The sequence below is a fragment of the Chiloscyllium plagiosum genome, unplaced genomic scaffold, assembly GCF_037043375.1.
Source record: "Chiloscyllium plagiosum isolate Xiang-an unplaced genomic scaffold, Cpla_swu_hap1 HiC_scaffold_46, whole genome shotgun sequence".
NCBI classification, from domain to species: Eukaryota; Metazoa; Chordata; class Chondrichthyes; order Orectolobiformes; family Hemiscylliidae; genus Chiloscyllium; species Chiloscyllium plagiosum.
This window is the reverse complement of record NW_028270184.1, coordinates 3,563,647-3,586,983: the sequence shown is the minus strand read 5'-3', so window position 1 is coordinate 3,586,983 and position 23,337 is coordinate 3,563,647. Positions and strand designations below refer to the sequence as shown.

The 23,337-nt window shown below is 42.5% G+C and overlaps 2 protein-coding genes across 6 annotated transcripts in view; one reads left to right on the top strand and one right to left on the bottom strand.

The window, feature by feature from the left end:
- Positions 1–23,337, bottom strand: part of LOC122543809 (uncharacterized) — a 953,710-nt gene that overhangs the window by 919,997 nt on the left and 10,376 nt on the right. For 4 of the 5 annotated variants that reach the window (XM_043682599.2, XM_087983745.1, XM_087983746.1 and 1 more), the window contains exon 2: positions 17,581–17,682. The exons of the other annotated variant lie outside the window; for it this stretch is intronic. In XM_043682599.2, the coding sequence (XP_043538534.2) occupies positions 17,581–17,682 (102 nt within the window). The remainder of the gene's footprint in view (positions 1–17,580; positions 17,683–23,337) is intronic. 5 annotated transcript variants of the gene reach the window in all.
- Positions 6,805–13,656, top strand: rilpl2 (Rab interacting lysosomal protein-like 2). The gene is made up of 2 exons (XM_043682601.2): positions 6,805–7,000; positions 7,133–13,656. Exon 2 carries the CDS (start codon positions 7,180–7,182, stop codon positions 7,753–7,755), a length of 576 nt encoding a protein of 191 aa, XP_043538536.2. The 5' UTR covers positions 6,805–7,000; positions 7,133–7,179; the 3' UTR covers positions 7,756–13,656.

Here is a 23,337-nt window from a genome sequence, read left to right as displayed (position 1 = left end):
CAACAGTGGCCTAACCAATGTCCTGTACAGCCGCAACATTATCTCTCAATTCCTGTACTCAATACTCTGACCAATAAAGGAAAGCATATCAAACACCTTCTTCACTATCCATTCTACCTGCAACTCCACTTTCAAGGAGCTATGAACCTGCACTCCAAGGTCCCTTTGTTCAGCAACACTCCCTCGGACCTTACCATTAAATGTATAAGTCCTGCTAAGATTTACTTTCCCAAAATGCAGCACCTTGCATTTATCTTAATTAAACTCCATCTGCCACTTCTTAGCCCATTGGCCCATCTGGTCCAGATCCTGTTGTAATCTGAGGTAACCCTCTTCACTGTCCACTACACCTCCAATTTTGGTGTCATCTGCAAACTTACTAACTGTACCTCTTATGCTCGCATCCAAATCATTTATGCAAATGACAAAAAGTAGAGGACCCAGTACCAATCCTTGTGGCACTCCACTGGTCACAGGTCTCCAGTCTGAAAAACAATGTGGGTGGCACGGTGGCCCAGTGGTTAGCACTGCTGCCTCACAGCGCCAGAGACCCAGGTTCAATTCCCGCCTCAGGTGACTGACTGTGTGGAGTTTGCACGTTCTCCCCGTGATGCTTGGGTTTCCTCCGGGTGCTCCGGTTTCCTCCCACAGTCCAAAGATGTGCAGGTCAGGTGAATTGGCCATACTAAATTGCCCGTAGTGTTAGGTAAGGGGTAAATGTGGGGGTATGGGTGAGTTGCGCTTCGGCGGGTCGTTGTGGACTTGTTGGGCTGAAGGGCCTGTTTCCACACTGTAATGTAATCTAATCTAAACCCTCCACCACCACCCTCTGTCTTCTACCTTTGAGCTAGTTCTGTATCCAAATGGCTATTTCTCCCTTTATTCCATGAGATCTAACCTTGCTAATCAGTCTCCCATGAGGAACCTTGTCGAACATCTTACTGAAGTCCATGTAGATCACATCTATATTTGGATTGTCATAAATGAAAAGCACATTATAATAGTCCATTAATGACTTTCAGTAAATGGAATCTGCCAGAGCTACTTTCAAACAAAAGCGAAATATTGTTGATGTCACTAATCTGAAATAAGAACTGGAAATGCTGAGCAGGTCAGACAGCATCTCTGGAGAGAAAAAGAATGAATATTTCAGATTGAGATTATCTTTAATTTCACTGTCATGATGACCTAAAACCTAACTCTTTCTCACTTCAGATACTGCCTGACCTGCTGAGCATTTCCAGCAAACTTTGTGTTTTACGAACTTGTTTTGACCCACATACCTCTCCAGTTCCCCATTCTGTGAGTGACTCACTGTCTTCATGATGACTACAGATATCTTGTATTTATCACCAATGACCCAAGAAAGAAGCATTTTAATTATCTATACTAACAATCAATTTAATACATACTCCCAAATAAATCCCCAGCTGATGTTCAGCTGGCACAATTCATCTTTCCTTTCAGAAAACACACATTCAAAAATGCTGCTGTGCTATTATAAACTTGAACTAAAAATTCAATGCTTAAAATGGGATGATCAAAGATATATGCTTCCAAAAGATGTTTTCACAAAGACTAAGTGAAGAGTCATACTAACTGGATTAGACATTCTGAATTGATGCAAATATTTTTCTAAATGTGAATGCTGAAAATCTAAAGTTTAAATAATATGCTAGACATTGACACTTGCAGACCCTGCTGTACCAGTAAATCTATTCTGACCTTTGCTTTACCTAGGAAAACAGTGGAAGGCAATTTCTCATGTTGACTTCTGATCTGTTTGAACACAGACTATTACATTAAAATATACAGCAAGATGTTATTTTTTGAGACAAAGTGTGAGATGGCCCAGGTTTTCCCTTGCACTTACATTATTCTCAGCTCATTACATATGCATGTCTAAATAAAATAGCAGAACTTCTGGACAACTCTGGGCTCCAACATCCAAGCAATGTATTTAAAAGGCACCTTGTTTGTTATTATTCACATGTGGATGTGAGTCTTGTTGGCTGGCCGTCTCATCCCTAATCGCCCCTTGAGGTGGTGGTGGTGAGCTGCCTTCTTGAACCGCTGCAGTCCATGTGCTGTAGGTAGACCCACAATGCCCTCAGGGAAGAAATTCCAAGAATTTGACCCAGCGACAGTGAAGCTATATTTCCAAATCAGAATGGTAAGTGATTTGGAGGGGAACTTGGTGGTGTTCCCAAGTATCTGCTACCCTTGTCCTGCAAGATGGAAGTGGTCATGGATTTGGAAGTTGCTTTTTAAGGATCATTGGTAAATTTCTCCAGCGCACCTTGTAAGTAGTACTGATGTTACTGAATGTCAGTGGTGAAGGGAGTGGATGTTTGCGCATGAGGTGCCAATCAAGCAGGCTGCTTAATACTGGGTGGTGTCATTCCTCTTCACTGTTGTTGAAGCTGCATCCATCCAAGCAACTGGGGGGGGTATTCCATCACTCTCCTGACTTGTGCCTTGTAGATAGTGGACTGCCTTTAGAGAGTGTGACCTTGATGTCAAGGGCTGTCACTCTCACTTCTAGAATTCAATGCTTTTGTTCATGCCTGAACCAAAGCTGTAATGAGATTAAGAACTGAGTAGCCTTTGCAGAACCCAAACTGGATGTCAGTGAGCAGATGATTGTTGAGCAGGTGATGCAACATCCTGGAGACATTCCAATCATGCTCAACCCTGCAAGCCAGAGGTCTTCGCAACCGGAACTGCAAAATTGCTCAGTGGCAGCAGCTTGCAGACGTGAACTACTCAAATTTTATACATCCCTGGTCCTGGCCTAATACAGGCATGCCTCTTGTCCATATAGAGGCCATTTCCATGATTTTAAATCAAATTTCGTCTTCTTATCAAACCATTCTCTCTTGCTTGGCAAAGTCTTGGGTCCTACATTGGAATTCCTGATATTGTTTCACCCTCTCCCCCAAGTCCAGGAGGATCAAACTTAGCCTGGGCATGGAGTCTTTTACCCACTAGCTATCCCTGAAGCTGCATGTGGGGTGGCCCTATAATCAAACAAAACAATGATAGCTTGTAATCTAACAAGGTTGTATGCTGTTTCTGCAATCAGCCTTCCAAGTTTGGAACACTTTCTGCCAGACCATTGGATGATGAGTGGTATGGAGCTGTCTTTAAGTCATAGAGTCATACAGCACAGAAATAGACCCTTCAATCCAATCAGTCCATGCCGACCAGGTTTCCCGAGCTAAACTAGTCCCATTTGTCTCTGTTTGGCCCATATCTGTACAAATCTTTCCTATTTATGCTCCTGTCCAAACGTCTTTTAAGTGATATAACTGTAGCTGCATCTATCACTTCCTCTGGCAGTTCATTCCACATACGCATAACCCTGTGCATGAAAAAGTTGACCCTCAAGTCCCTTTTAACCCCTCTCACCTTTAGCCTATGCCTTCTAGTTTCGGCCTCCCCTACCCTAGGGAAAAAACCTTTGCTATTCACCTTACCTATGCCTCTCATAATTTTATAGCCTTCTAAATGACCATCCCTTAATCTCACACACTCCAGTGAAAAAAAGCCCCAGTCTATTCAGCTTCTCCCGATAAGTCAAACCCTCTGGTCCCAGCAACATCCTTGTAAATCTTTTCTGTACCCTTTCTAACTTAATTATATCCTTTCTATAGCAGGGCAACCAGACTGTACACAGTACTCCAAAAGTGGCCTGACCGATGTCCTGTACAGCTGCCATATAACATCCCAAATCCTATACTCAATGCTCTGACCAATGAAGGCAAGTACACTAAATGCATTCTTCACCACCTTGTTTACCTGTGTTGCCACTTTCCTGTATCTGAACCTCTAGGTTTCTCTGTTCTACAACACTCCCCAGGTCCCTACCATTAAGCATTTAAATCCCGGCCGGTTTGTCGTACCAAAGTGCAACACCTTGCGTTTACCTAAATGAAACTCTAATAACCAAACCCTTACCACCCAATAGCTGAAAGAAGAACACCTCATATTCCACCTTGGGACCCTGCAATCATAAGGGAATAATATGGATTTCACCAGTTTCCTCATTTTTCCCTCCCCCATTATCCCAGTCCCAAGCCTCCAACGCAGCATGCCCTCATGACCTGTCCATCACCTTTCCCATCTATCTGCGCCACCTTCCTCTCCGACTTATCGCCTTCTCCCTCACCTTCATCTATCTGTTGCATTCTCAGCTACCTTCTCCCCCCCCAATCCACACCCTCCCATTTATCTCTCAGACCCACCCACCCCCAGCCCAAAGTCTCATGCCTGATGAAGGGCTTATGCCTGAAACGTTGACTCCCCTGCTCCTCAGATGCTGCATGACCTGCTGTGCTTTTCCAGCAAGTCACTCTCGACCCAGTCCTTGACCATAGTACTGCCTCATACAGAGCAAGGCATCAAAGTGTCTGTATCTCTGATACTCACCCTTTTTCCTCTGAGTCAGTCCCCTGAGCTGAGAAGATCCCGTTTATATATTTGGTTACCCCCCCCTAGTACTGCTACACAGCAGTAGCACTTATTTTCCCCCACTGCACCCATGCGTATATAAGCACAGGGACTCAGCGAAGACAATATTGTTCAAACAGTTTTATTCAATATTTCCACCACCATGAAAAACATCCATGCCGCCAGGGCACCAATAACAAGCAAAGCCCAACAGAGGCAGGGCTTATGTTAAAAAGGTGAAGGGACGACGGTGGGGATTAAATCAAAACAGAGTTGGAGGGGAAACTAAAACACTCCATTTCTAAAGGCATCAAAAGCATTAGTGGACACCTCACGCTCCCTCTCAGAGGACACCTGGGTTCAAACACAGCCACAGAAACAGGGCAAACAGTCAGCCGAAATGACCTCCACCACAGCCTACTGCTTGGACCCTTTTATTGCCAATCTAGCCCAGGAGCAGACCCACAAGGAGATCCTCCAACCTACCCTCACCTCTTTTTTTGTCTGACACCACGCTTTTAATTTTAAATGATAGTGCTTATTTTTTACCTCCGCACCCATGGAGTGTGCGTGCAGGTGTGAGACACAGTGAAAAACAACAAGTACATAAATCTTTATTCATTTTCCACCACCAGTAAGAAAGGAAATACCTTAGTAGCTAGTGACAAGCAGTGCCCTTCTCTCACTTATTCTTTTTATTTCCTTTTATATTTCCTACACTACAGTGGTAGTGCTTATATCAAGACACAGTGAAAGACACAAAGTATACAAATCTTTATTCAATTTGGACCAGCAGGAAGAAAGGAAACACCCAAATGGCCAGTGACAAGCAAATGCCTTCTCTCACTTACCTTTTCTTTTTCACATTTTACATTAATGATTTAGATGAAAGAACGTAGAATAACGCCACAGAGGCTGCTATCCCATCACTAAGTCCCCTTTTATTTACCCGTGGATAGTCCTTGACACTGATCCAGCTTTCTCAGGGCCAGCTCAGTGAACAGAACCTGTGACACGCCTTTTTTTCCTTTTCCTGTTATTTTTCTTTTTTTTAACCCGCACACTACCACCTAACTGCGAGTGCTTATTTTTCCCTAGCACCCATGGAGTGTGTGTGCAGGTGTGCAATACAGTGAAAGACAAGGTGTACAAATCTTTATTGAATTTCCACCACCAGGAAGAAAGGCCAGTGACACTTACCCTTTTTTCCTCCCCTGTTTATTTTTTGTTCCTGTTTATAATATTTTACAAAACAGTAACATTAGCAGCTGTATACAGAGAAACAGCAATTTTACAAAGGAGAGGAGCAGCAAAGCCAGGCCCCAAACTCTACCATTCAACCAGTTTTCAGGGAAATGAGGAACCTCAAATCCCAGTTTCAATTATTACAAAACAGTAACAATGACATTTGTACATTACAAGACAGTCCAATTACATAAAAAGTGCATACAATACAGACCCCCAGAAACCCAGCAAGCCCCCCCCCCCCCCCCCTCCCTCGAGGCTGTTAATCTGGTTAAACATTTAAAATCAGGGAATTCTTATTAGAGTCAGAGATGTCAAGCACAGAAACAGACTCTTCGGTCCAACCCGTCCATGCCAACCAGATATCCCAACCCAATCTAGTCCCACCTGCCAGCAACCAGCCCATATCCCTCCAAACCCCTCCTATTCATATACCCATCCAAATGCCTTGTAAATGTTGCAATTGTACTAGCCTCCACCACATCCTCTGGGAGTTCATTCCATACACGTACCAGTGTGAAAAAGATGCCCCGTAGGTCTCTTTTATATATCTTTCCCCTCTCACCCTAAATCTATGCCCTTTAGTTCTGGACTCCCCAACCCCAGGGAAAAGACTTTGTCTATTTACCCTATCCATGCCCCTCATAATTTTTTAAACCTCGATAAGGTCACTCCATAGCTTTAATGTGGAAGAATGTTTTTAAAAGAGAAATGAAAAGGTAAAATCACGAATATTTGAGAATCAAGTTGAAAAGCCAATCTATTCCCCCCTCATTAAATATATGGATAAACACAGGCCTTGTACTAGCTTGTATGGAGCAGGCATCTTCCATATATTATTGTTCCATGCCGGGATATCAGTTCGGGAATGACATTTGTCCTGAGTACACTGGAAGTGGATTGAATCAGCCGGGATACTTCCAATCTCCACCAGAAGCCACTCCGAGGAAGTTTAAAATTACGCTTGATGGTAGCCAGATAATTAAATATCTATTAGGAACTCACTTTCGGGACCACTTGGTTGTAATGCAGCGCTCCGAAAGCTAATGCTTCCAAATAAACCTGCTGGACTATAACCTACTGTGATGTGATTTTTAAACTTTGTCCACCTTAGTCCAACACCGATACCTCCAGATCCATATTTCTCCCGAAGTGTTGCTAAACAACTTGGGCGGCACTGCAAAACAGACGCCTGGATTGGTTTAGAAAAACGTCAATCAAACAACAGTCCAGCTTCCTGTCATGTGAAACTTGGTACACAAGGAGGAAGTGCGGAATACAGTTATTCCACTGCTTGGAGCAGGTAATCAAACAGAAATCTGCCCATTGTTGTATGTCCGCTGTTTGAATATGCAGAGTGAAGCTTTTCTGAAGCCATAGCCATCTGTAAAATAGCAGTTCTTCATTTTAAGTGATCATCTGGTTTTAATTTCAGTTTAAGTCCAGCAGTGAGTGAGAAGGCGCAGCCAGGGAAAAAAATCAATGGAGGACGAATTGAACCCCACATCAGCATTTGAGAAAGACCCGTTCAAGCTCACAGCTGAAGACGTCTACGATATGTCTTATGTCATTGGCCGCGATTTATTCAAACTCAGTAGCTCAGAAGACAGCCGTACAGTCTCCGAACTGCAATATAAGGTCATCAGAGTTCTAGAAATATTCGAGTTGCTGGTGGACAGGCAGAACCTAACAGTCGAGAAACTGAAAATTGAACGGGACAATTTGGGGAAGGAAACGGAAAGGCTTCACAGTGAACTCCAAAATGCAACAAGCGATTCAGAGAAGCCGCAAAAGAATGGAACAGACAAACTGGTGATCGATGTCAATGACCCAAATCGGCCTCGTTTCACACTTCAGGAACTGACGGATGTGTTGCAAGAACGCAATAAACTTAAAGCGCAGTTACTCGTTGCTCAAGAAGAACTGGAGTGTTATAAAAGCGGATTAATCCCTACAAAAGAACCACAAAGTCTGGAAAAGGTGTCTGGTGCAAATCGTGAAAGTGAACAAACTACAGTTAAGAAACTGTTTTCTCTTAAACATCGAAAAAATCATTAAGCATGTTGGACACAAGGATCTTCAAAAAAGTTTTCTAAGCACTGATTATTTTCATACTCATAACTGATTATTTTCTTAAACAGAATGGCGGCACTCTGAAAACAGTATATTGGTGCAGGAATTTCCAAAGTTTAATTTTCTAAAGAATTTGAAAAATAGGTTTTGCTATGTGTAATAATAAAATGCTGTGTTTTTCTATGTAGCGCAAGAATGCAAAAAGAAATTAAAGTAGATTTAATTTCAAAGTAGCCAATTTTACTTAATTTTAGGGCTCAGCAGCAATGTGCTTATTTAACTCAACTCATAATCCAGAAGCCTAGGCTAACGGTTTGGTGAAAGTGAGGACTGCAGATGCTGGAGACCAGAGTCAAAAATTGTGGTGCTGCAAGAGCACAGCAGGTCAAGCAGCATCCAGGGGCAGGAGAATCAACGTTTCAGGCATAAGCCCTTGATTAGAGTAGTGCTGAAAAAGCAGAGCAGGTCAGAAGCATTCAAGGAACAGGAAATGAATCCTGAGGAAGGGCTTTTGCCTGAAACGTCAACTTACGTGCTCCTCGGAAGCTGCTTTTCCAGCACCACTAATGATTTAGAGACTTGAGTTCAATTTACCATAGCCTTGGAGAGGGAAAGGAGCAGTTATCAAGGGAAGATATTTAATTGGGGTAAAGGAAATTATGGCACTATCAGACAGGAGTTGGGAAGTACGGACTGGGAGCAATTGTTCCACAGAAAGGGCACAGCAGACATGTGGAGACTGTTTAAGGAGCCATTGTTGCGAATGATGCATGAAATTGTTCCTCTGAGACAGGTAAGAAGGGGTAAGATTAAGGAACCTTGATTACGAGAACAGAAGAGCTTCTCGTCAAAAGGAAGAAGGCAGTTTACGTGGGGGTGGAGGAAGCATAGATCTAGCTTTACAGGATTACAGGCTTGCTAGAAAGGAGCTCAGAAATAAACCGAGGAGAGCCCGGAGGGGGCATGAAAAAGGCTTGGCAAGAAGGATTAGGGAGAATCTAAAGGCATTTTATTCATACGTGAGGAATAAGAGAATGATCAAATAGGGCTGATCAGGGATAGTGTAGGGAACTTGTGCGTGGAGTCTGAGCAGATAGGGGAAGCCCCAAATGAGTTTTTTGCCTCAGTTTTCACTAAGGAAAGGGAGCTTGTTGTGAATGAGAACTTTGATGAGCTGGGATACAGGCCTGACCTGATCAAGATTGAAGAAGTTGATGTGCTGGAAATCTTGGCAAACGTTAAGATTGGTAAGTCCCCAGGGCCAGACCAGATTTATCCAAGATTGCTCCAGGAAGTGAGGAAGGAGATTGCTAAGCTGCTGGCGAAGATCTTTGCTTCCTCATTCTCCATGGGAGTCGTACCAGAGGACTGGAAGGAGGCGAATGTTGTTCCTCTTTACAAGAAGGGTAATAGGGAAATCTCTGGCAATTACAGACCAGTCAGTCTTACATCTGTGGTCAGCAAAGTTTTGGAAAGAATTCTGAGGGTTAGGATTTATGACTATTTGGAAAAGCATAGTGTGATTAAAGGCAGTCAGCATGGCTTTATGAGGGGCAGGTTATGCCTCACAAATCTTATTGAGTTCTTTGAGGTGACAAGACAGGTCGACAACGGTCGAGCAGTGGATGTGCCTTCAGCAAGGCATTTGATAAGGTTCCCCATGGTAGGCTCATTCATAAAGTCAGAAAGTATGGAATACAGGGAGATTTGGCTATCTGGATTCAGAATTGGTTGGCTGACAGAAGGCAGAGTGTGGTTGTACATGGAAAGTATTCTGCCTGGAGGTCAGCGTTGAGTGGGGTCCCGCAGACCTCTGTTCTTGGGCCTCTGCTCTTTGTAGTTTTTATAAATGACTTGGATAAGGAGGTTGTGGGGTGGGTTAGTAAATTTGCAGATGACACCAAAGGTTGGAGGTGCCGTTGATAGTATCAAGAGCTATCGCAGGCTGCAGCCTGACATAGACAGGCTGAGAAATGGCAGATGGAGATCAAGCTGGATAAATGTAAAGTGATGCATTTTGGAAGGTCGAACTCGAATGCTGAATTTAGGATTAAAGACAGGATTCTTGGCAGTTTGGAGGAACAGAGGGATCTTGGTGTTCAAGTACATAGATCCCTCAAAGTTGCCACCCAAGTGGATAGGGTTGTTAAGAAAGTATATGGTGTTTTGGCCTTCATTAACAGGGGTATCGAGTTTAAGAGCTGTGAGGTTTCACTACAGCTCTACAAGTCCTTGGTGAGACCACACTTGGAATATTGTGTCCAGTTCTGGTCGCTCTACTATAGGAAAGATACAGAGGCTTTGGAGAGGGTGCAAAGAAGGTTTACCAGGATGCTGCCTGGACTGGAGCACTTGCCTTATGAAGAGAGGTTGACTAAGCTCGGACTTTTCTCTCTGGAGAGAAGGAGGAAGAGAGGTGACCTGATCGAGGTATACAAGATAATGAGAGGCATGGATAGAGTCAGTAGTCAGAGGCATTTCCCCAGGGCAGGACTGACTGGCACGAGGGGTTGTAGTTTTAAGATATTAGGAGAAAGGTATAGAGGGGATGTCAGAGAAAGGTTCTTTACCCAGAGAGTTGTGAATGCATAGAATGCGTTGCCAGCGGTGGTGGTGGAAGCAGAGTCATTAGGGACATTTAAGTCACTGCTGGACATGCACATAGATAGCAGTGAATTGAGGGGTGTGTAGTTTAAGTTATTTTATTTTACATTAGGATTAATCCTCAGCACAACACCATGGGCCAAAGGGCCTGTTGTGTGCTGAATTTTTCTATGTTCTATGTTCAATGACAGCTGGGAAATGTAAAAAAAAATCTGGAATCTACTATCAGTGAAGATCCAAAGGAGGTCATGTTGTGGCTGTACAGGACAGTGGTTAGGCCACTTTTGAAATATTGTAAGCAATTCTGATATCCCTCCTATAGGAAGGATGTTGTGAAACTTGAAAGGGTTCAGAAAAGATTTACAAGGGTGTTGCCAGGGTTGGAGGGTTTGAGCTACAGGGAGAACAGGCTTGGGCTGTTTTTCCCCTGGAGCATCGGACGCTGAGGGGTGACCTTATAAAATCATGGATAGGGTAAATAGACAAGGTCTTTTCCCTGGGTTTGGGGGGGGGGGGAAACAGTCCAGAACAGAGGGCATAGATTTAGAGTGAGAGGGGAAACATTTAAAAGGGACCCAAGGGGCAACCTTTTCACACAGAGGGTGGTACGTATATGGAATGAGCTGCCGGAGGAAGTAGTGGAGGCTGGTACAATGACAGCATTTAAAAGGCATCGGGATGGGTATATGAATAGGAAGGGTTTAAGAGGGATCTGGGCCAAGTGCTGGCAAATGAGACAAGATTAATTTAGAATATCTTGTTGGTACAGAAAAGTTGGTCAAAAGGATCTGTTTCTGTGCTGTACATCTCCGTGACTCTATGATCACTTGGGAAAAGAAATCTGTCAACCTTACCCAACCTGGCCTACATGTGGTTGACTCTTAACCATCCCTCTCCATTTGTATAATAAGATGGTTCTGCACTAACAATTCATGGGCAATAAATGCAGACCTTGCCAGCAACACTGAAATCATATGATTAAATGTTATAAAAATTCTGATAAATCATTGCTATTCTTGAAAATATTGCGATACACCAAATCCTGGTAATCTGCAGTGGATGGGACACAGACCGTATGTGGATAACAGAAATTGCGCACACAGCTACCATGTAACTCTCCCATAGACTATAATGGACCATGCTATAGGACTGGATGGATCTGAGGAAAAGCTGGGGTCTTGGACCAACCTCGCAAGTACATCGATCCCTGGGCAGTAAATCCAGAGATAATGAGGAATAAGTGAATATCGTTTTAAATAACACACATCTGTGTTACAGTTTCTGTGTAGTTTGTCCCAGGCAGTCCAATTTGAAGTTTATCTGCACCCTGAGCTCAGGTAAAAGATAATTCTATGATACAGCTTAGCTTCTGAAGTTGGACTTAAAATTAACATCTCCCAGAATGCGATGATCAGACTTAACTATGTGACTAACTGCTGCAACTTCTTACAAGTACCAGTTTGAGACAGGTTCTTGCTCCTACAGTGATGAAATGGCAAAGCAATCTTTCAGTGGCCATGAAATGCAATCATCCAGGCAGCAGAACAGTTTTCCACACTTCCTTTTTATGTACCCATGTGTTGCACGACAAGAATCCAGACAATTGTTTGAATAAAAGTTTTCTAAACCAATCCAAGATTTGTTTTGCAATTCAACACCTCAACCTCAAGACCCACCCCAAGTAGAATTTGTGGCTTTTTTAAAATTCCTTTTCCAAAAGAAGTTTTCTATCAATTGTAGTTATACTGCAGCTGGTATGAAACCAAAAACAGGAAAGAAAGATTTTTTGCGGAATGCTTTTCACAAACATCAGATTTCCAGCAATGAAGTACTTCTTGAACTGTATTGTCTGCTGACACCCAAAATCCATATCAACTGCGCATATGCAAACCTCTGACACTGCACATGCATCTGCTATGCATACTCCATGGTACCGGCAAACGCAGCCTTTTGAAATGGGGTCATTATCAGGCAGCTAGCTTACATACAATAAACACTCTCATATAGTAATGCGACAATGACCTGGATAATCTAGTTTTGTAATTTTGATCAGGGGATATATATTGTCCAGGACACTGGAGAAAACTCCTTTGAAATAGTGCAGTGGGATCTTCCACAACCTTGTGACTCGAGATGAGAGTTGTACAAACTAAGTCATGACTGACGCATCAACTGGGGCACTCCTATCTCCAGTGAAGAACTGTGTTATCAAACTGCACAGGTTCATCAGAAAATAAAACAAAGTGCAACTTTTTCCTGGAAGTGGGTTCACATCACTTTCTCAAAACCGCTTCAAGTGACTTCACATCATAATGATAACCTGAAACAGCTGAAAATCAATGCAAGGCATGTAGTTTGATAAGCCTATGGCAGTGAATGTGTATCAAGGACTGGTAGTTAATTTCCAACGGCATCTATCTTTTCATTGCATCCCCATATGCTAGAAAATTCAATCTTTACAAAGTGCCTCTGGCTAATGGATAAGTAATATAAATTATACAGGTTTTTTATATATAGATGGGTCAGGTTTTTGAAAAATGTGTGAATCCTAGATTTTTTTCATCAGTTACAGGTTCTATAGATTTCATGCCCCTGTTGGCATAGTATCAATGTAAAATATTTATGCTGCCTTTGGTAGAGATTATTATTCATTTATTATTCAGTCGTCTCTTGTGTGCCTATAACATGTATTTAAGGGACTAATTTCCTACTAAGCTGTCAGAACTGGCTAAGATATTGCTTTGAAATAGTTCAGTCATATTTATATATTTTTCCCAAACAGATATTTTGAGAGACTTCAATGAACCTTGAATTATGAAGTTAATTGATTATATGATTACAGTTTCATTCTGTCTACCCTGCTAAATTTCTTGCATTTGCCATGAGGCTTTAAGAAAAGTTTTCAGTGGCTCAGTGGAACAATAACTCTTCTTCTATGTGCTGAGAAAATAAATCCTCTGCCTGTGTAAAGGGTGTCACAGCCACATTCAAACTTTTAACACATGTTGACATCCAGTAAGGAAGTGAATGATGAGTGTGATCAGAAACCTTGGCTGATTGTTCACCAACCACTTGTCTAACACCACCCTGACCCATTCCAACACACACACACACAATTAAATCTTGAACTTTTTTTCCCCCAAAAAAGATCTGAAACATTAACACTATTGCTCCCACTTTGTAACCTATTGAATATTTCTAGCATTTTCCAAATAGAGAGTTACAAAGTCCTACAGCACAGAGACGGATCAGTTTGGGCCAAAAGATCTATGTCAACCAAAATGTCCATCTATGCTAACCCCATTTCTCTGCACTTCGAATCATATAATCCCTATAGTGTGGAAACGGGCCATTTAGCCCAGCAAGTTCACACCAACCCACCAAACCCATTCCACATTACTCTACATTTACCCATGACTACTGCACCTAACCGACACATTCCTGAACACTATGGGCAATTCAGCATGGCCAATTAACAACCTGCACATCTTTGGACTGTGGGAGGAAACCCACACAGACACAGGGAGAATGTGCAAACTCCACACAGACAGTTGCCAGAGGCAGGAATTGAACCATGGTCCCTTTCGCTGTGAGGCGGCAGTGCTAATCATTGAGCTACTGTGCCACCCAAATCCTTCTAAACCTGTCCAAATGCCTTTTAAATATTATTAATGTACATGCCTCAATCACTTCCACTGGCTGCTCATTCATATGCATCCCACCCTCTGTATAAAAAAAATTGTCCCTCAGGTTCCCTTTTATTCTTTCCCTCTAACCTTAAACTGATGCCCTCTAGTCCTCAATTCCCCAACCATGGGGAAAAGACTGAATACATTCACGCTATCTATGCCTCTCATGATTTTAGACACTTCTATAAGATCCATCCCTCAGACTCTACACTCTAAAGAGAAGTCCTAGCTTAGGACGATAGAATCCCAACAATGTGGAAACAGGCCATTCAGCCCAGCAAGTTCACACTGACCCTCCAATGAGTAACCCACCCAGACCCATTCCCCTACCCTATAACTCTACATTTACCCCTGAATACTGCACCTAACCTACACATCCCTGAACGATATGAGCAATTTAGCATGGCCAATTCATCTAATCTGCGCATCTTTGCATTGTGAGGGGAAATAGGAGCATCCAGAGGAAACCCACGCAGACATGGAGTTTGCACAAACTCCACACAGACAGTAGCCCGAGGCTGGGATCAAACCTGGGTCCCTGGAACTATGAGGCAGCGGTGCTAATCACTGAGCCACCATGCCACCCCAACCTTGTCCAATCTCTCCCTACAACTCGACTCTTGAGTCCTGGTAACATTCTTGTACAGTTCTTCTGCACTCTTTCCAGATTAACAAACATCCTTCCTAGAGCAAGGTGACCAAAACTGAACACAATACTCCAAGTGCAGCCTCACCAACATCCTGTCCAACCGCAACATAACTTCCCAGTTTCAATACCCAATGCCCTGGCTGATGAAGGTCAGTGTCAAAAACCTTCTTCACTGCCCTGTCTACCTGTGACTCCACTTTCAGAGAACTGTGCACCTGAACTCCAAGGTCCCTCTCATAGAATCTCTACATTGTGGAAATGGGCCATTTGGCCCAACAAGTCCACACTGACCTTCCAAAAAGTAACCCACTCAGACCCATTACCCTACCCTGTTACTCTACACTTCCCCCTGACTCAACCACCTAGTCTGCACATTCTTGAACACTACGGGTAATTCACCTAAACTGCGCAGCTTTGAATTGCGGGACGAATCAGGAGCACCTGGAAGAAACCCATGCAAACACAGGGAGAATGTGCAAACTCCACACAGACAGTTGCCCGCAGTTTGAATCGAATTCGGGTCCCTGGTGCTATGAGGCAGTAGTGCTAACCACTGAGCCAACGTGCTGTCCTCTGTTCCACTACACTCCTTAAGGCCCTACCATTCACCATGGAACTCCTGCCTTGATTTGACTTCTCAAAATGCAATTCTATTTGCCAATTCTCGACCCACTTCCCCAGCTGATCAAGGTCCTACTGTGATTTCTGATAACCTTCTTCACGGTCCACAATACCACCTATTTTAGTGTCATCAGCAGACTTACTAATCATGCTTTATACATTCTCATCCAAATCAGAGATTGATATAGATAAACAGAAATGGACCCAGCGCCAAACCCGGAGGCATTCCACAAGTCACAGGCTTCCAGTCCAACAAGCATCCTTCCAATATTTCCTTCTGCTTCCTACCATCAAACCAACTGTGTATCCAACTTGCCAGCCCCCCATGGTTTCCACACAATCTAACCTTCCAGAGCAGCCTACCATGTGGAACCTTATCAAAGGCCTTGCTGAAATCCATACCGACCACATCTACTGCCGTGCCCTCGTCAACCTTCATGGTCACTTCATCAAAGAACACTTAACAAATTTGTGAGGCATGGTCTCTCTTGCTTAAAGCTATGCTGACTACTCCAAATGTATTTGATTGTTTGCTGATTCAGGAACACTAAAAAGGAATTGTAAAGGGTCACACAGGATATACAGTATCGTGAAATATGGTTCAACGTATCTGTGCCAGTGTTTATGTCCAACTTGAGCACCTCCCAACTTCCCTCATCTAAACACATCATAACCCTCTATTCCCTTCTCCCTGACGCAAATGTCTAGCTTTCCCTTAAATACATCTATGCTGTTTACCTCAACTACTCCCCATGCTGGAAGTCCCATATTCTCAACATTCACTGGGTAAACAGGTTGCTTTGAACTTTCTAGCTGAATTTGTTGATGACAGAGACCCCTTAGTTATCCTCTTCTCCACAAGAGGAAAGACACTCTCTGGATCCATTCCATTAAAACATTTAGCATTTTAAACCCCATTGTTGGGTCGCCATCGGTTTTTTTTATGATTATGTCTACCCACATATTTCTGGTATTAATTTGTAATTTATTTGTTCTTGGGATGTGAGTGCCACTAGCTAGACAAGAATTTATTGCTTGTGCCTAACAACCCTAGAGAAAGTGGTAAGCTGTCTTCTTGAAACACTGCAGTCATTGAGCATGGGTATATTGTCACAACTCACTGGGTTGGTGTGCTGGAAATAAATTCGGAACTCTCGGAGTCATAACACTCGTGAAGAGGTTTAATGAAAATCTCTAATTTCCCTGACTGATGAACCCAGGTTAAAAGAAAACACTTATCAGCATTCTGAACTTGACAAGAAAACAACTATTGATTTAAAAGATTATTTTCAGCTCTTGTTTAAAAACAAAGACAAACTATTAATTTAAAACTTCCTAAAATTTAAATTTAATCCTGTTTTAAAAAAAATTTCCAATACACGTACAAATAAACTTATAAACATTAGGCAGGACACAAATGTCACAGCTGGGAAGGAACAAAGATACGAGTCAGTGAAGCACAGTTCTGGCGCCAGTACCGATTACAGGTGCCAATGACCTGTTTTCCTTTTGACTCTTTGGTCAAGATATGAGCTTGTGGTTACGCCAATTCCCATTTTTTCATTCATTGGTTTTGCCTTTTCAATGTCTTGATGGTAGTTTCTCCCTGTTTCCTTCCAAATAGGGAATATGCAGAGAGAAGGCTGCTTGGTGTTTTATTTCTCGAGTCGCATAAAAGATTGAAAGAGAACAATACAGTCTCTTTCACAGGCTGAATGTTTCTGCTGTATAGGCCAAACACCAAGCTGTAGCCAGGAGCCAAGGAACTAATCAGGAAGTTGTTACTATGCTGAGTATTCCTGAACATGCAACCAGCTCTGGTTGAAAAACCAATCGAGTCCTGTCACTGAGCAAAACTGCCCTGGACAGACACCAAACGAGGTAAGATGTCTACCCTTCTCCAATTCTTGAATAAAGGAACTTGATAGATACAACACTCAATGAGTCCCACTAAAACATTTTTTTAAAAACTACATCTTATTCTGGTCTTTTGGTATGAAGCAGTATATTTTCACAATTTTTAATCCAGAGTACAAAAAAAAATATCATTTCAACACCCATAGTGCTTTGAGATGGAGTTCAGTATAATTGCAGATCCCCTCTTTCCCAACTGAACACTTAACACCTTACCATTCTTTTGTCACTAAAGGGAAACATCAGGAACATTTCAAACTCAGAGTGCAAGCTTCTTGACCTACCTTCTCCTCCAAGCTTATTTTGTTTGAAGTATAAAAATATATGACTCACCTTCAGCAAGTTCCTTCCAGGTTTTAATCTCATCAAGGACAACAAAGTTTTCAGTTTTGTAGTAACTTCGTCTCTTGGCGAGATCAATTTTCTCGAGGTACTCTTTAGTAGAAGAGACAAGAAGGTTCTGTATTTTTGGCTCTGATTTTCTGTATTATGTTACTTGTCCTACTCCCTTCCCAACAATAAACAGCCTTTTCCAAGGCTTTACCAGTCTTTGACAGTACCTCCACAAGCACAGATCTCCTTCCCTAAAGCACACTAGTGAAGCAGATAGATTTTCTCAACAATCTGATAGTTTAAGTGCTATTGTTAACAATACAGTATAAGCCTTTATTCCTGAAATTTATTCCAGGACTGAATTTAAATTTCCTCTAGCTCAATGTTGGAAATTTGAGCTCATGTCCACAGGTTATGGGTCCTGCCCCTGATTTACTAATCCAGTAACATAGTCACTGTGCCACTATATTCCTCAGTGCTAATGTTAAGGCATTCTGATCAGACACTTGAGGTAATTCTGTCTAATCTTGCTGTCATTTAAAGGCGTGTACTCTCAATAATCAGCACCTGGGATCCCACATGATTTTTTTTCCTGAACCCTCAACACTACGGTCTCTTGCAGCCATTATCACCCCAACCATATCTTGCAGTTAATTCAGTACAATAAATGGCATATTACACATAACACTTTATTTGAACACTTTCATTCAAGTTTTCACTTTGAAACATTTTCTAACTACCTGTGATGAGACTTATACTTTTCACCATACAGCACGGAGACAGACCCTTCAGTCCAGGCCAAACATAATCCCAAACTAAATTAGTCCCACCTGCTTGTTTCTAGCCTGTATCCCTCCAAACCATTCCTATTTGTGTACTTCTCCAAATCTCTTTTAAACTGTGCCCATATCTACTACTTCCTCAGGAAGTTCATTCCACATGCGAAACACTCTCTGGAAAAGATTTGCCCCCATGTCTTTTTTTTAAATCTCTCTCACTTGAAAAATATGTCCACAAGTCTTGAAATCCTCCATCCTAGAGAAAAGACACCTACCAGAGGAACCTTTATTATCTGAAGGAGATGGGCAGGCACTATTTCATTCAGATAATTGATTTTTTGGTTAATCAATTAAATGCCTTTCCTCTGGGGCTCGCAGTTTTCTGTTAAATCCACTCCTCGTTCAGGAGGTGCACAGCACACCACGTGTGAGCCCTGCCCACCTCCCAACCTAGTCCGACCCCGCCCCCAGACTCATCCAACACTGTCCCCAACCCCACCCGCGTTCCCCCTCGTCCAACACCACACCCTCCCCCAACACTCCCCACCCTCATCCAACACAGTCCCACACATCCCCCTGCCCACCCCCACCCCCGCATCCCCCCAATCCTGTCCAATACCACCCCCACCCGCCCCCCCAACACCGTCCAACACTGCCCCGTGTGCCCACCCCCGTCCAATCCCACCCCTGTCCCCTCTCTGGTGCAGCTGGAGTGCCACCAACAAGACTGCTGCTTGCTGCCTTTTGGGGGGGGGGGGTGAGTCTCCAAACAGCACACTCAACTTTTGACAAGTTCCCCCTTTGCACTGTACAGGAATGTTGGAGAGATTATCTGTGGAATGGGGGTTTAGGGTATACCCCTGTGTAGAACTTTAGGGAATGTGTGAGGGGAGAGAGAGGGGGTGGAAGGTAAGTCATTTGGAGACAGTGCCTGGGCTCCCATCAGTCCAGGACTGTTCTTGGCAGCATTTCAGGAAGTAGAGTTCACTTTTAATCACTGTAAACAAAAGAAGCAATTCCTGTTGGAAACACGTCTTTGATGTAATATTTCTATTGGGACCTCAAGATCTCCTCTGGATAATTGATTTTGGGATAATCGAAGTTCCTCTGTACACCCCTCATTATTTTATAAACCTTTATAAGGTCTATAAACTTCTCAACCTCCTACTCTCCAGTGAGAAAAGTCCCAGCCTATCCAGCCTTTCTTTATAACTCAAACCTTCCATACCCGGAAACATCCTGGTGAATCTCTTCTGAATCCTCTCCTGCTTAATAATATCCTTCCTATAACAGGGCAACCAGAACGAGACCCCCAGTTTGTTGTACCAAAATCCAATACCTCACATTTATCTAAATTGAACTCCATTGTGACCTTAGAATGTTTTGAAAGCTGTAATCTGAAAATGTAAATATAAATTCTTAGAATGCCATAGAGTCATACAGCACGGAAACAGCCCCTTCAATCAACTCATCCATGCCAACCAGGTATCCTAAACTGAACTACTCCCATTTGCCTGTGTTTAGCCAATATCCCTGTAAACCCTTCCCTTTTTATGTTCTTCAAGTTGTTTTTAATGTTGTAATTTTAATACCTCTACCACTTCCTCTGGCAGCTCATTCCATACATGCACCACTGTCTGTGTCAAAAGGTTGACCTTCAGGTCCCTTTTAAATCTTTCCTCTCTCGCCTTAAACCTATGCCCTCTAGTTTTGGACTCCCCTACCCTTGGAAAAAGACCTTGGTCATTAATCTTATCTATGTCCCTCATGATTTTGTAAAGCGTTCTAAGGTCACTCCTCAGACTCCAATGCTCCAGGAAAAGAAAATCCAGCATATACAGCCTCTCCTTATAATTCAAATCCTCCAGTCCCGGCAACATCCTTGCAAATTTTTTCTGTACACTTTCTAGTTTAACAACATCCTTCCTATACCAGGGCAACCAGAATTGCATGTAGTATTCTAGACAACTATGGTGGTGGAAGTGTTTTCTATGCTTCTAGCTATAGATATTACAGGAGATCGATCTCCCTGCCAAGCTAATCCTCATGTTGAACAACTTTTCCTTCAACTCCTCTCACTTTTTTCAGGTCAAAAGTATAGTCATGGGTAATTGCATGAACCCCAGCTATGTGGAGTGTGTGGAATATTCCTTGTTCCAATCATACTTGGACCCCTTTCCACAACTCTTTCTCCAGTATATCAATGACATTGTTGGTGCTGCTTACCTCTCATGTTCTGAACTGGAAACATTTATCAATTTCATTTCCAATTTCCAACCTGCTCTCACCTTCACCCGGTCCAACTCCAACTTCTCCCTTCCCTTCCTCAACATCTCTATTTCAATTTCCGGGGATATGTGGATGACTAATATCCATTACAAATCAACCAACTCCCACAGTTACCTTGACACACCCTGCTTCCTGTAAGGACTTCATCCCATTCTCCAAGTTTCTACATCTCCAGCACACCTGTTGCCACCTTCCTCGAAGGGCCTCAGAAATGTCCACCTTTATTATCAACCAGGGATTCCCGACTCAGTGGTCATCAACAAGCCCTTTAGCATCTCCCACACTTCTGCCCTCACCCATCTCTTCCCTCCCACATCAATGTCCTCACTCACCAGTTCACCAACCTCTACATCCAAAGGACTGTAAGCTACCTTTTCTATGCCAAAAAGATGGCAGACATGTATTCCACCCCACTCCTCTGTCAACATTCTGTCGGGACTGGTCTCTCCTGAGCTTCGTAGGTCTACTCCTCCTCCATTCCCAAGACCTCCACATATCCCCACAGTACCTTACCATGCAATCACAGAAGGTGTAACTCTGCCCATTTACCTCCTCACTATCCAAGATCCTGGACAGATGTGCAGCAATTTTTCTGTACTTCATTCAATCTCATCTACTGTATTCGCTGCTCTTAGTATGGTCTCCTCTACATTGGGGAGATGAAATACAGACTGGATGAAAAACACCTACATTCTCTCTGTAAAAATGACCCAGAGCTTCCAGTCACCTGCAACTTCAACACACCACCATGTTCCCACGCCAACATTTCTGCTGCAGGTCTGCTGCAGTATTCCAGCAAGTCTCAGCGTAAGCTTGAAGAAAAGCATCTTATTTTCCATTTCGGGAGCCTGAAGCCTCAGGGACTCAACATCGAGCTCAGTAACTTTAGAGGCAGATTCTATCCTTCTATATTTTTTACCCACCCCACATCCAGTCCTGTTATGACTTGGGACGTTTTTAGCACAATCGATTTTCACCTACTCTCAGGTAAATTATCACATTACAGAGAGTCATACAGCACGGAAACAGACCCTTCGTCCCAACTTATCCATGTCGACCAGGTATCCTAAACTGAATTAATAGTTTGCATTCATCACAGACTTCCCATTCTCTCCTACCCTCAGTTTTCATTATCACATTTCAGCTTCTTTACTGTCCTGGTCTGCCCTCCATGGATCTCTCTTTCAGGGCACCATCTCCACCTATCCAGTCACCTCTCCCCTCCTCCATCTTTTTTTGCTATCAATTCTAATGAAAAGTCACCGGAGTCTAAATGTTAATTCTGCTTTCTTCTCACAGATGCTGCCAGACCTGCTGAGTTTCGCCAGCAATTTCTGTTTTTGTTTCAGATTTTCCAGTGAAATTTTATTCCAACATTTTGGAGCAAATAATACAGTTAAAGATGTTTGTACAGATGAAATTTGTAGTTTCTTCTTAATCTGAAATACAATACTTTCCTGTATGCCCCAAATACCTTGACAACAATGACTCTAACTAACTAAAGATCTAATAGTTGGAAACTAGAGGTCTTTGAAATGTGAAGACTAAGAAGTATGTTAAAAATTCAATACATAGACCAAAAGACAAATTAAGATGTATTTGAAATTGCAAGTGCCAAAAGGAGTCCAAAACCTGACATCAGAAAATGTAAGTACTTGATAACTTGATCAGAACAGAAAAGCAACGGAGATCTCTTTTAGAGGGCAAAAGGTTAGGTTAGGGAAAGCAGAAAGACGGTTGACCGAGGGACAATTGGATGATTGATGTCAGTGAGCAGTTGCAAATGAGCTACAGGAGGTGAGTGAGCATGGTGCATTTCAGACACACATGATACATCTTGACTGCAGCTACAAGCAGCAACTGTTATGTGAGGAAAAAAAACAGGAATTGACTCAGAGCAAGTGTTCTGCTCATATAACTGCTGTACATAATATTTTTGATTTCCATAAACTATAAAATTGTCTGAGAGCAGTTGGGAGGAGGTTAACAAGTGGGGAATGTACGTTCATTTTAAAGCTTTTATTTTTGAAGGCAGTAAACTTAATCGTTTGTTAGATTTTGACATTTTAAAGAAATAAATTATATTGCCCTTGCTAGTTAATGGACACAAGTTGTTTGTAGATATACAAGAAGACAATAAGAGTCTTCAGAGATTTATTCCACAGAGCTTAAAGCGTAGTCAAACAATGATAACAAAAACTCCCTCTTAAACCCAGACATTTGGCCATCTGTATTCTATGTGACTCAGTGATAAATGGTTTTAAAAAGTACACTGGATGTTTGAAGAAGATTAACCTGAAGGGTTACAGGAATTAAAAGTTCAGGGTGTGAGACAATATTAATCAGATCTTTTAAAGAGTTAGCACCAGTAAGATGGATCAAACAGTCAGCATCTGTACTGCAGAATTCCAATACTACTCCAAATTGCACAGGTGGAATTTCAAACTTTGCCTCCTCGTGTTGTCTTCTCAGAAACCCATCTTCAAATTACTTCTGGGAACAACAGTATGTAACAAAGATCTATGGCTTTATTGATATTTGGATATGGTGATTAAAAGGAGTGCTTTTATAGGGTTAAGGGTGCAATATGAATGCATGGGTTACAAAATTTAAGTAATAGTTGTTGGGAGTAAGGCAATGAATGTTGGATAAACTTAAAAAAAGGTGTTCTTTTTAAACTTCCAAACTG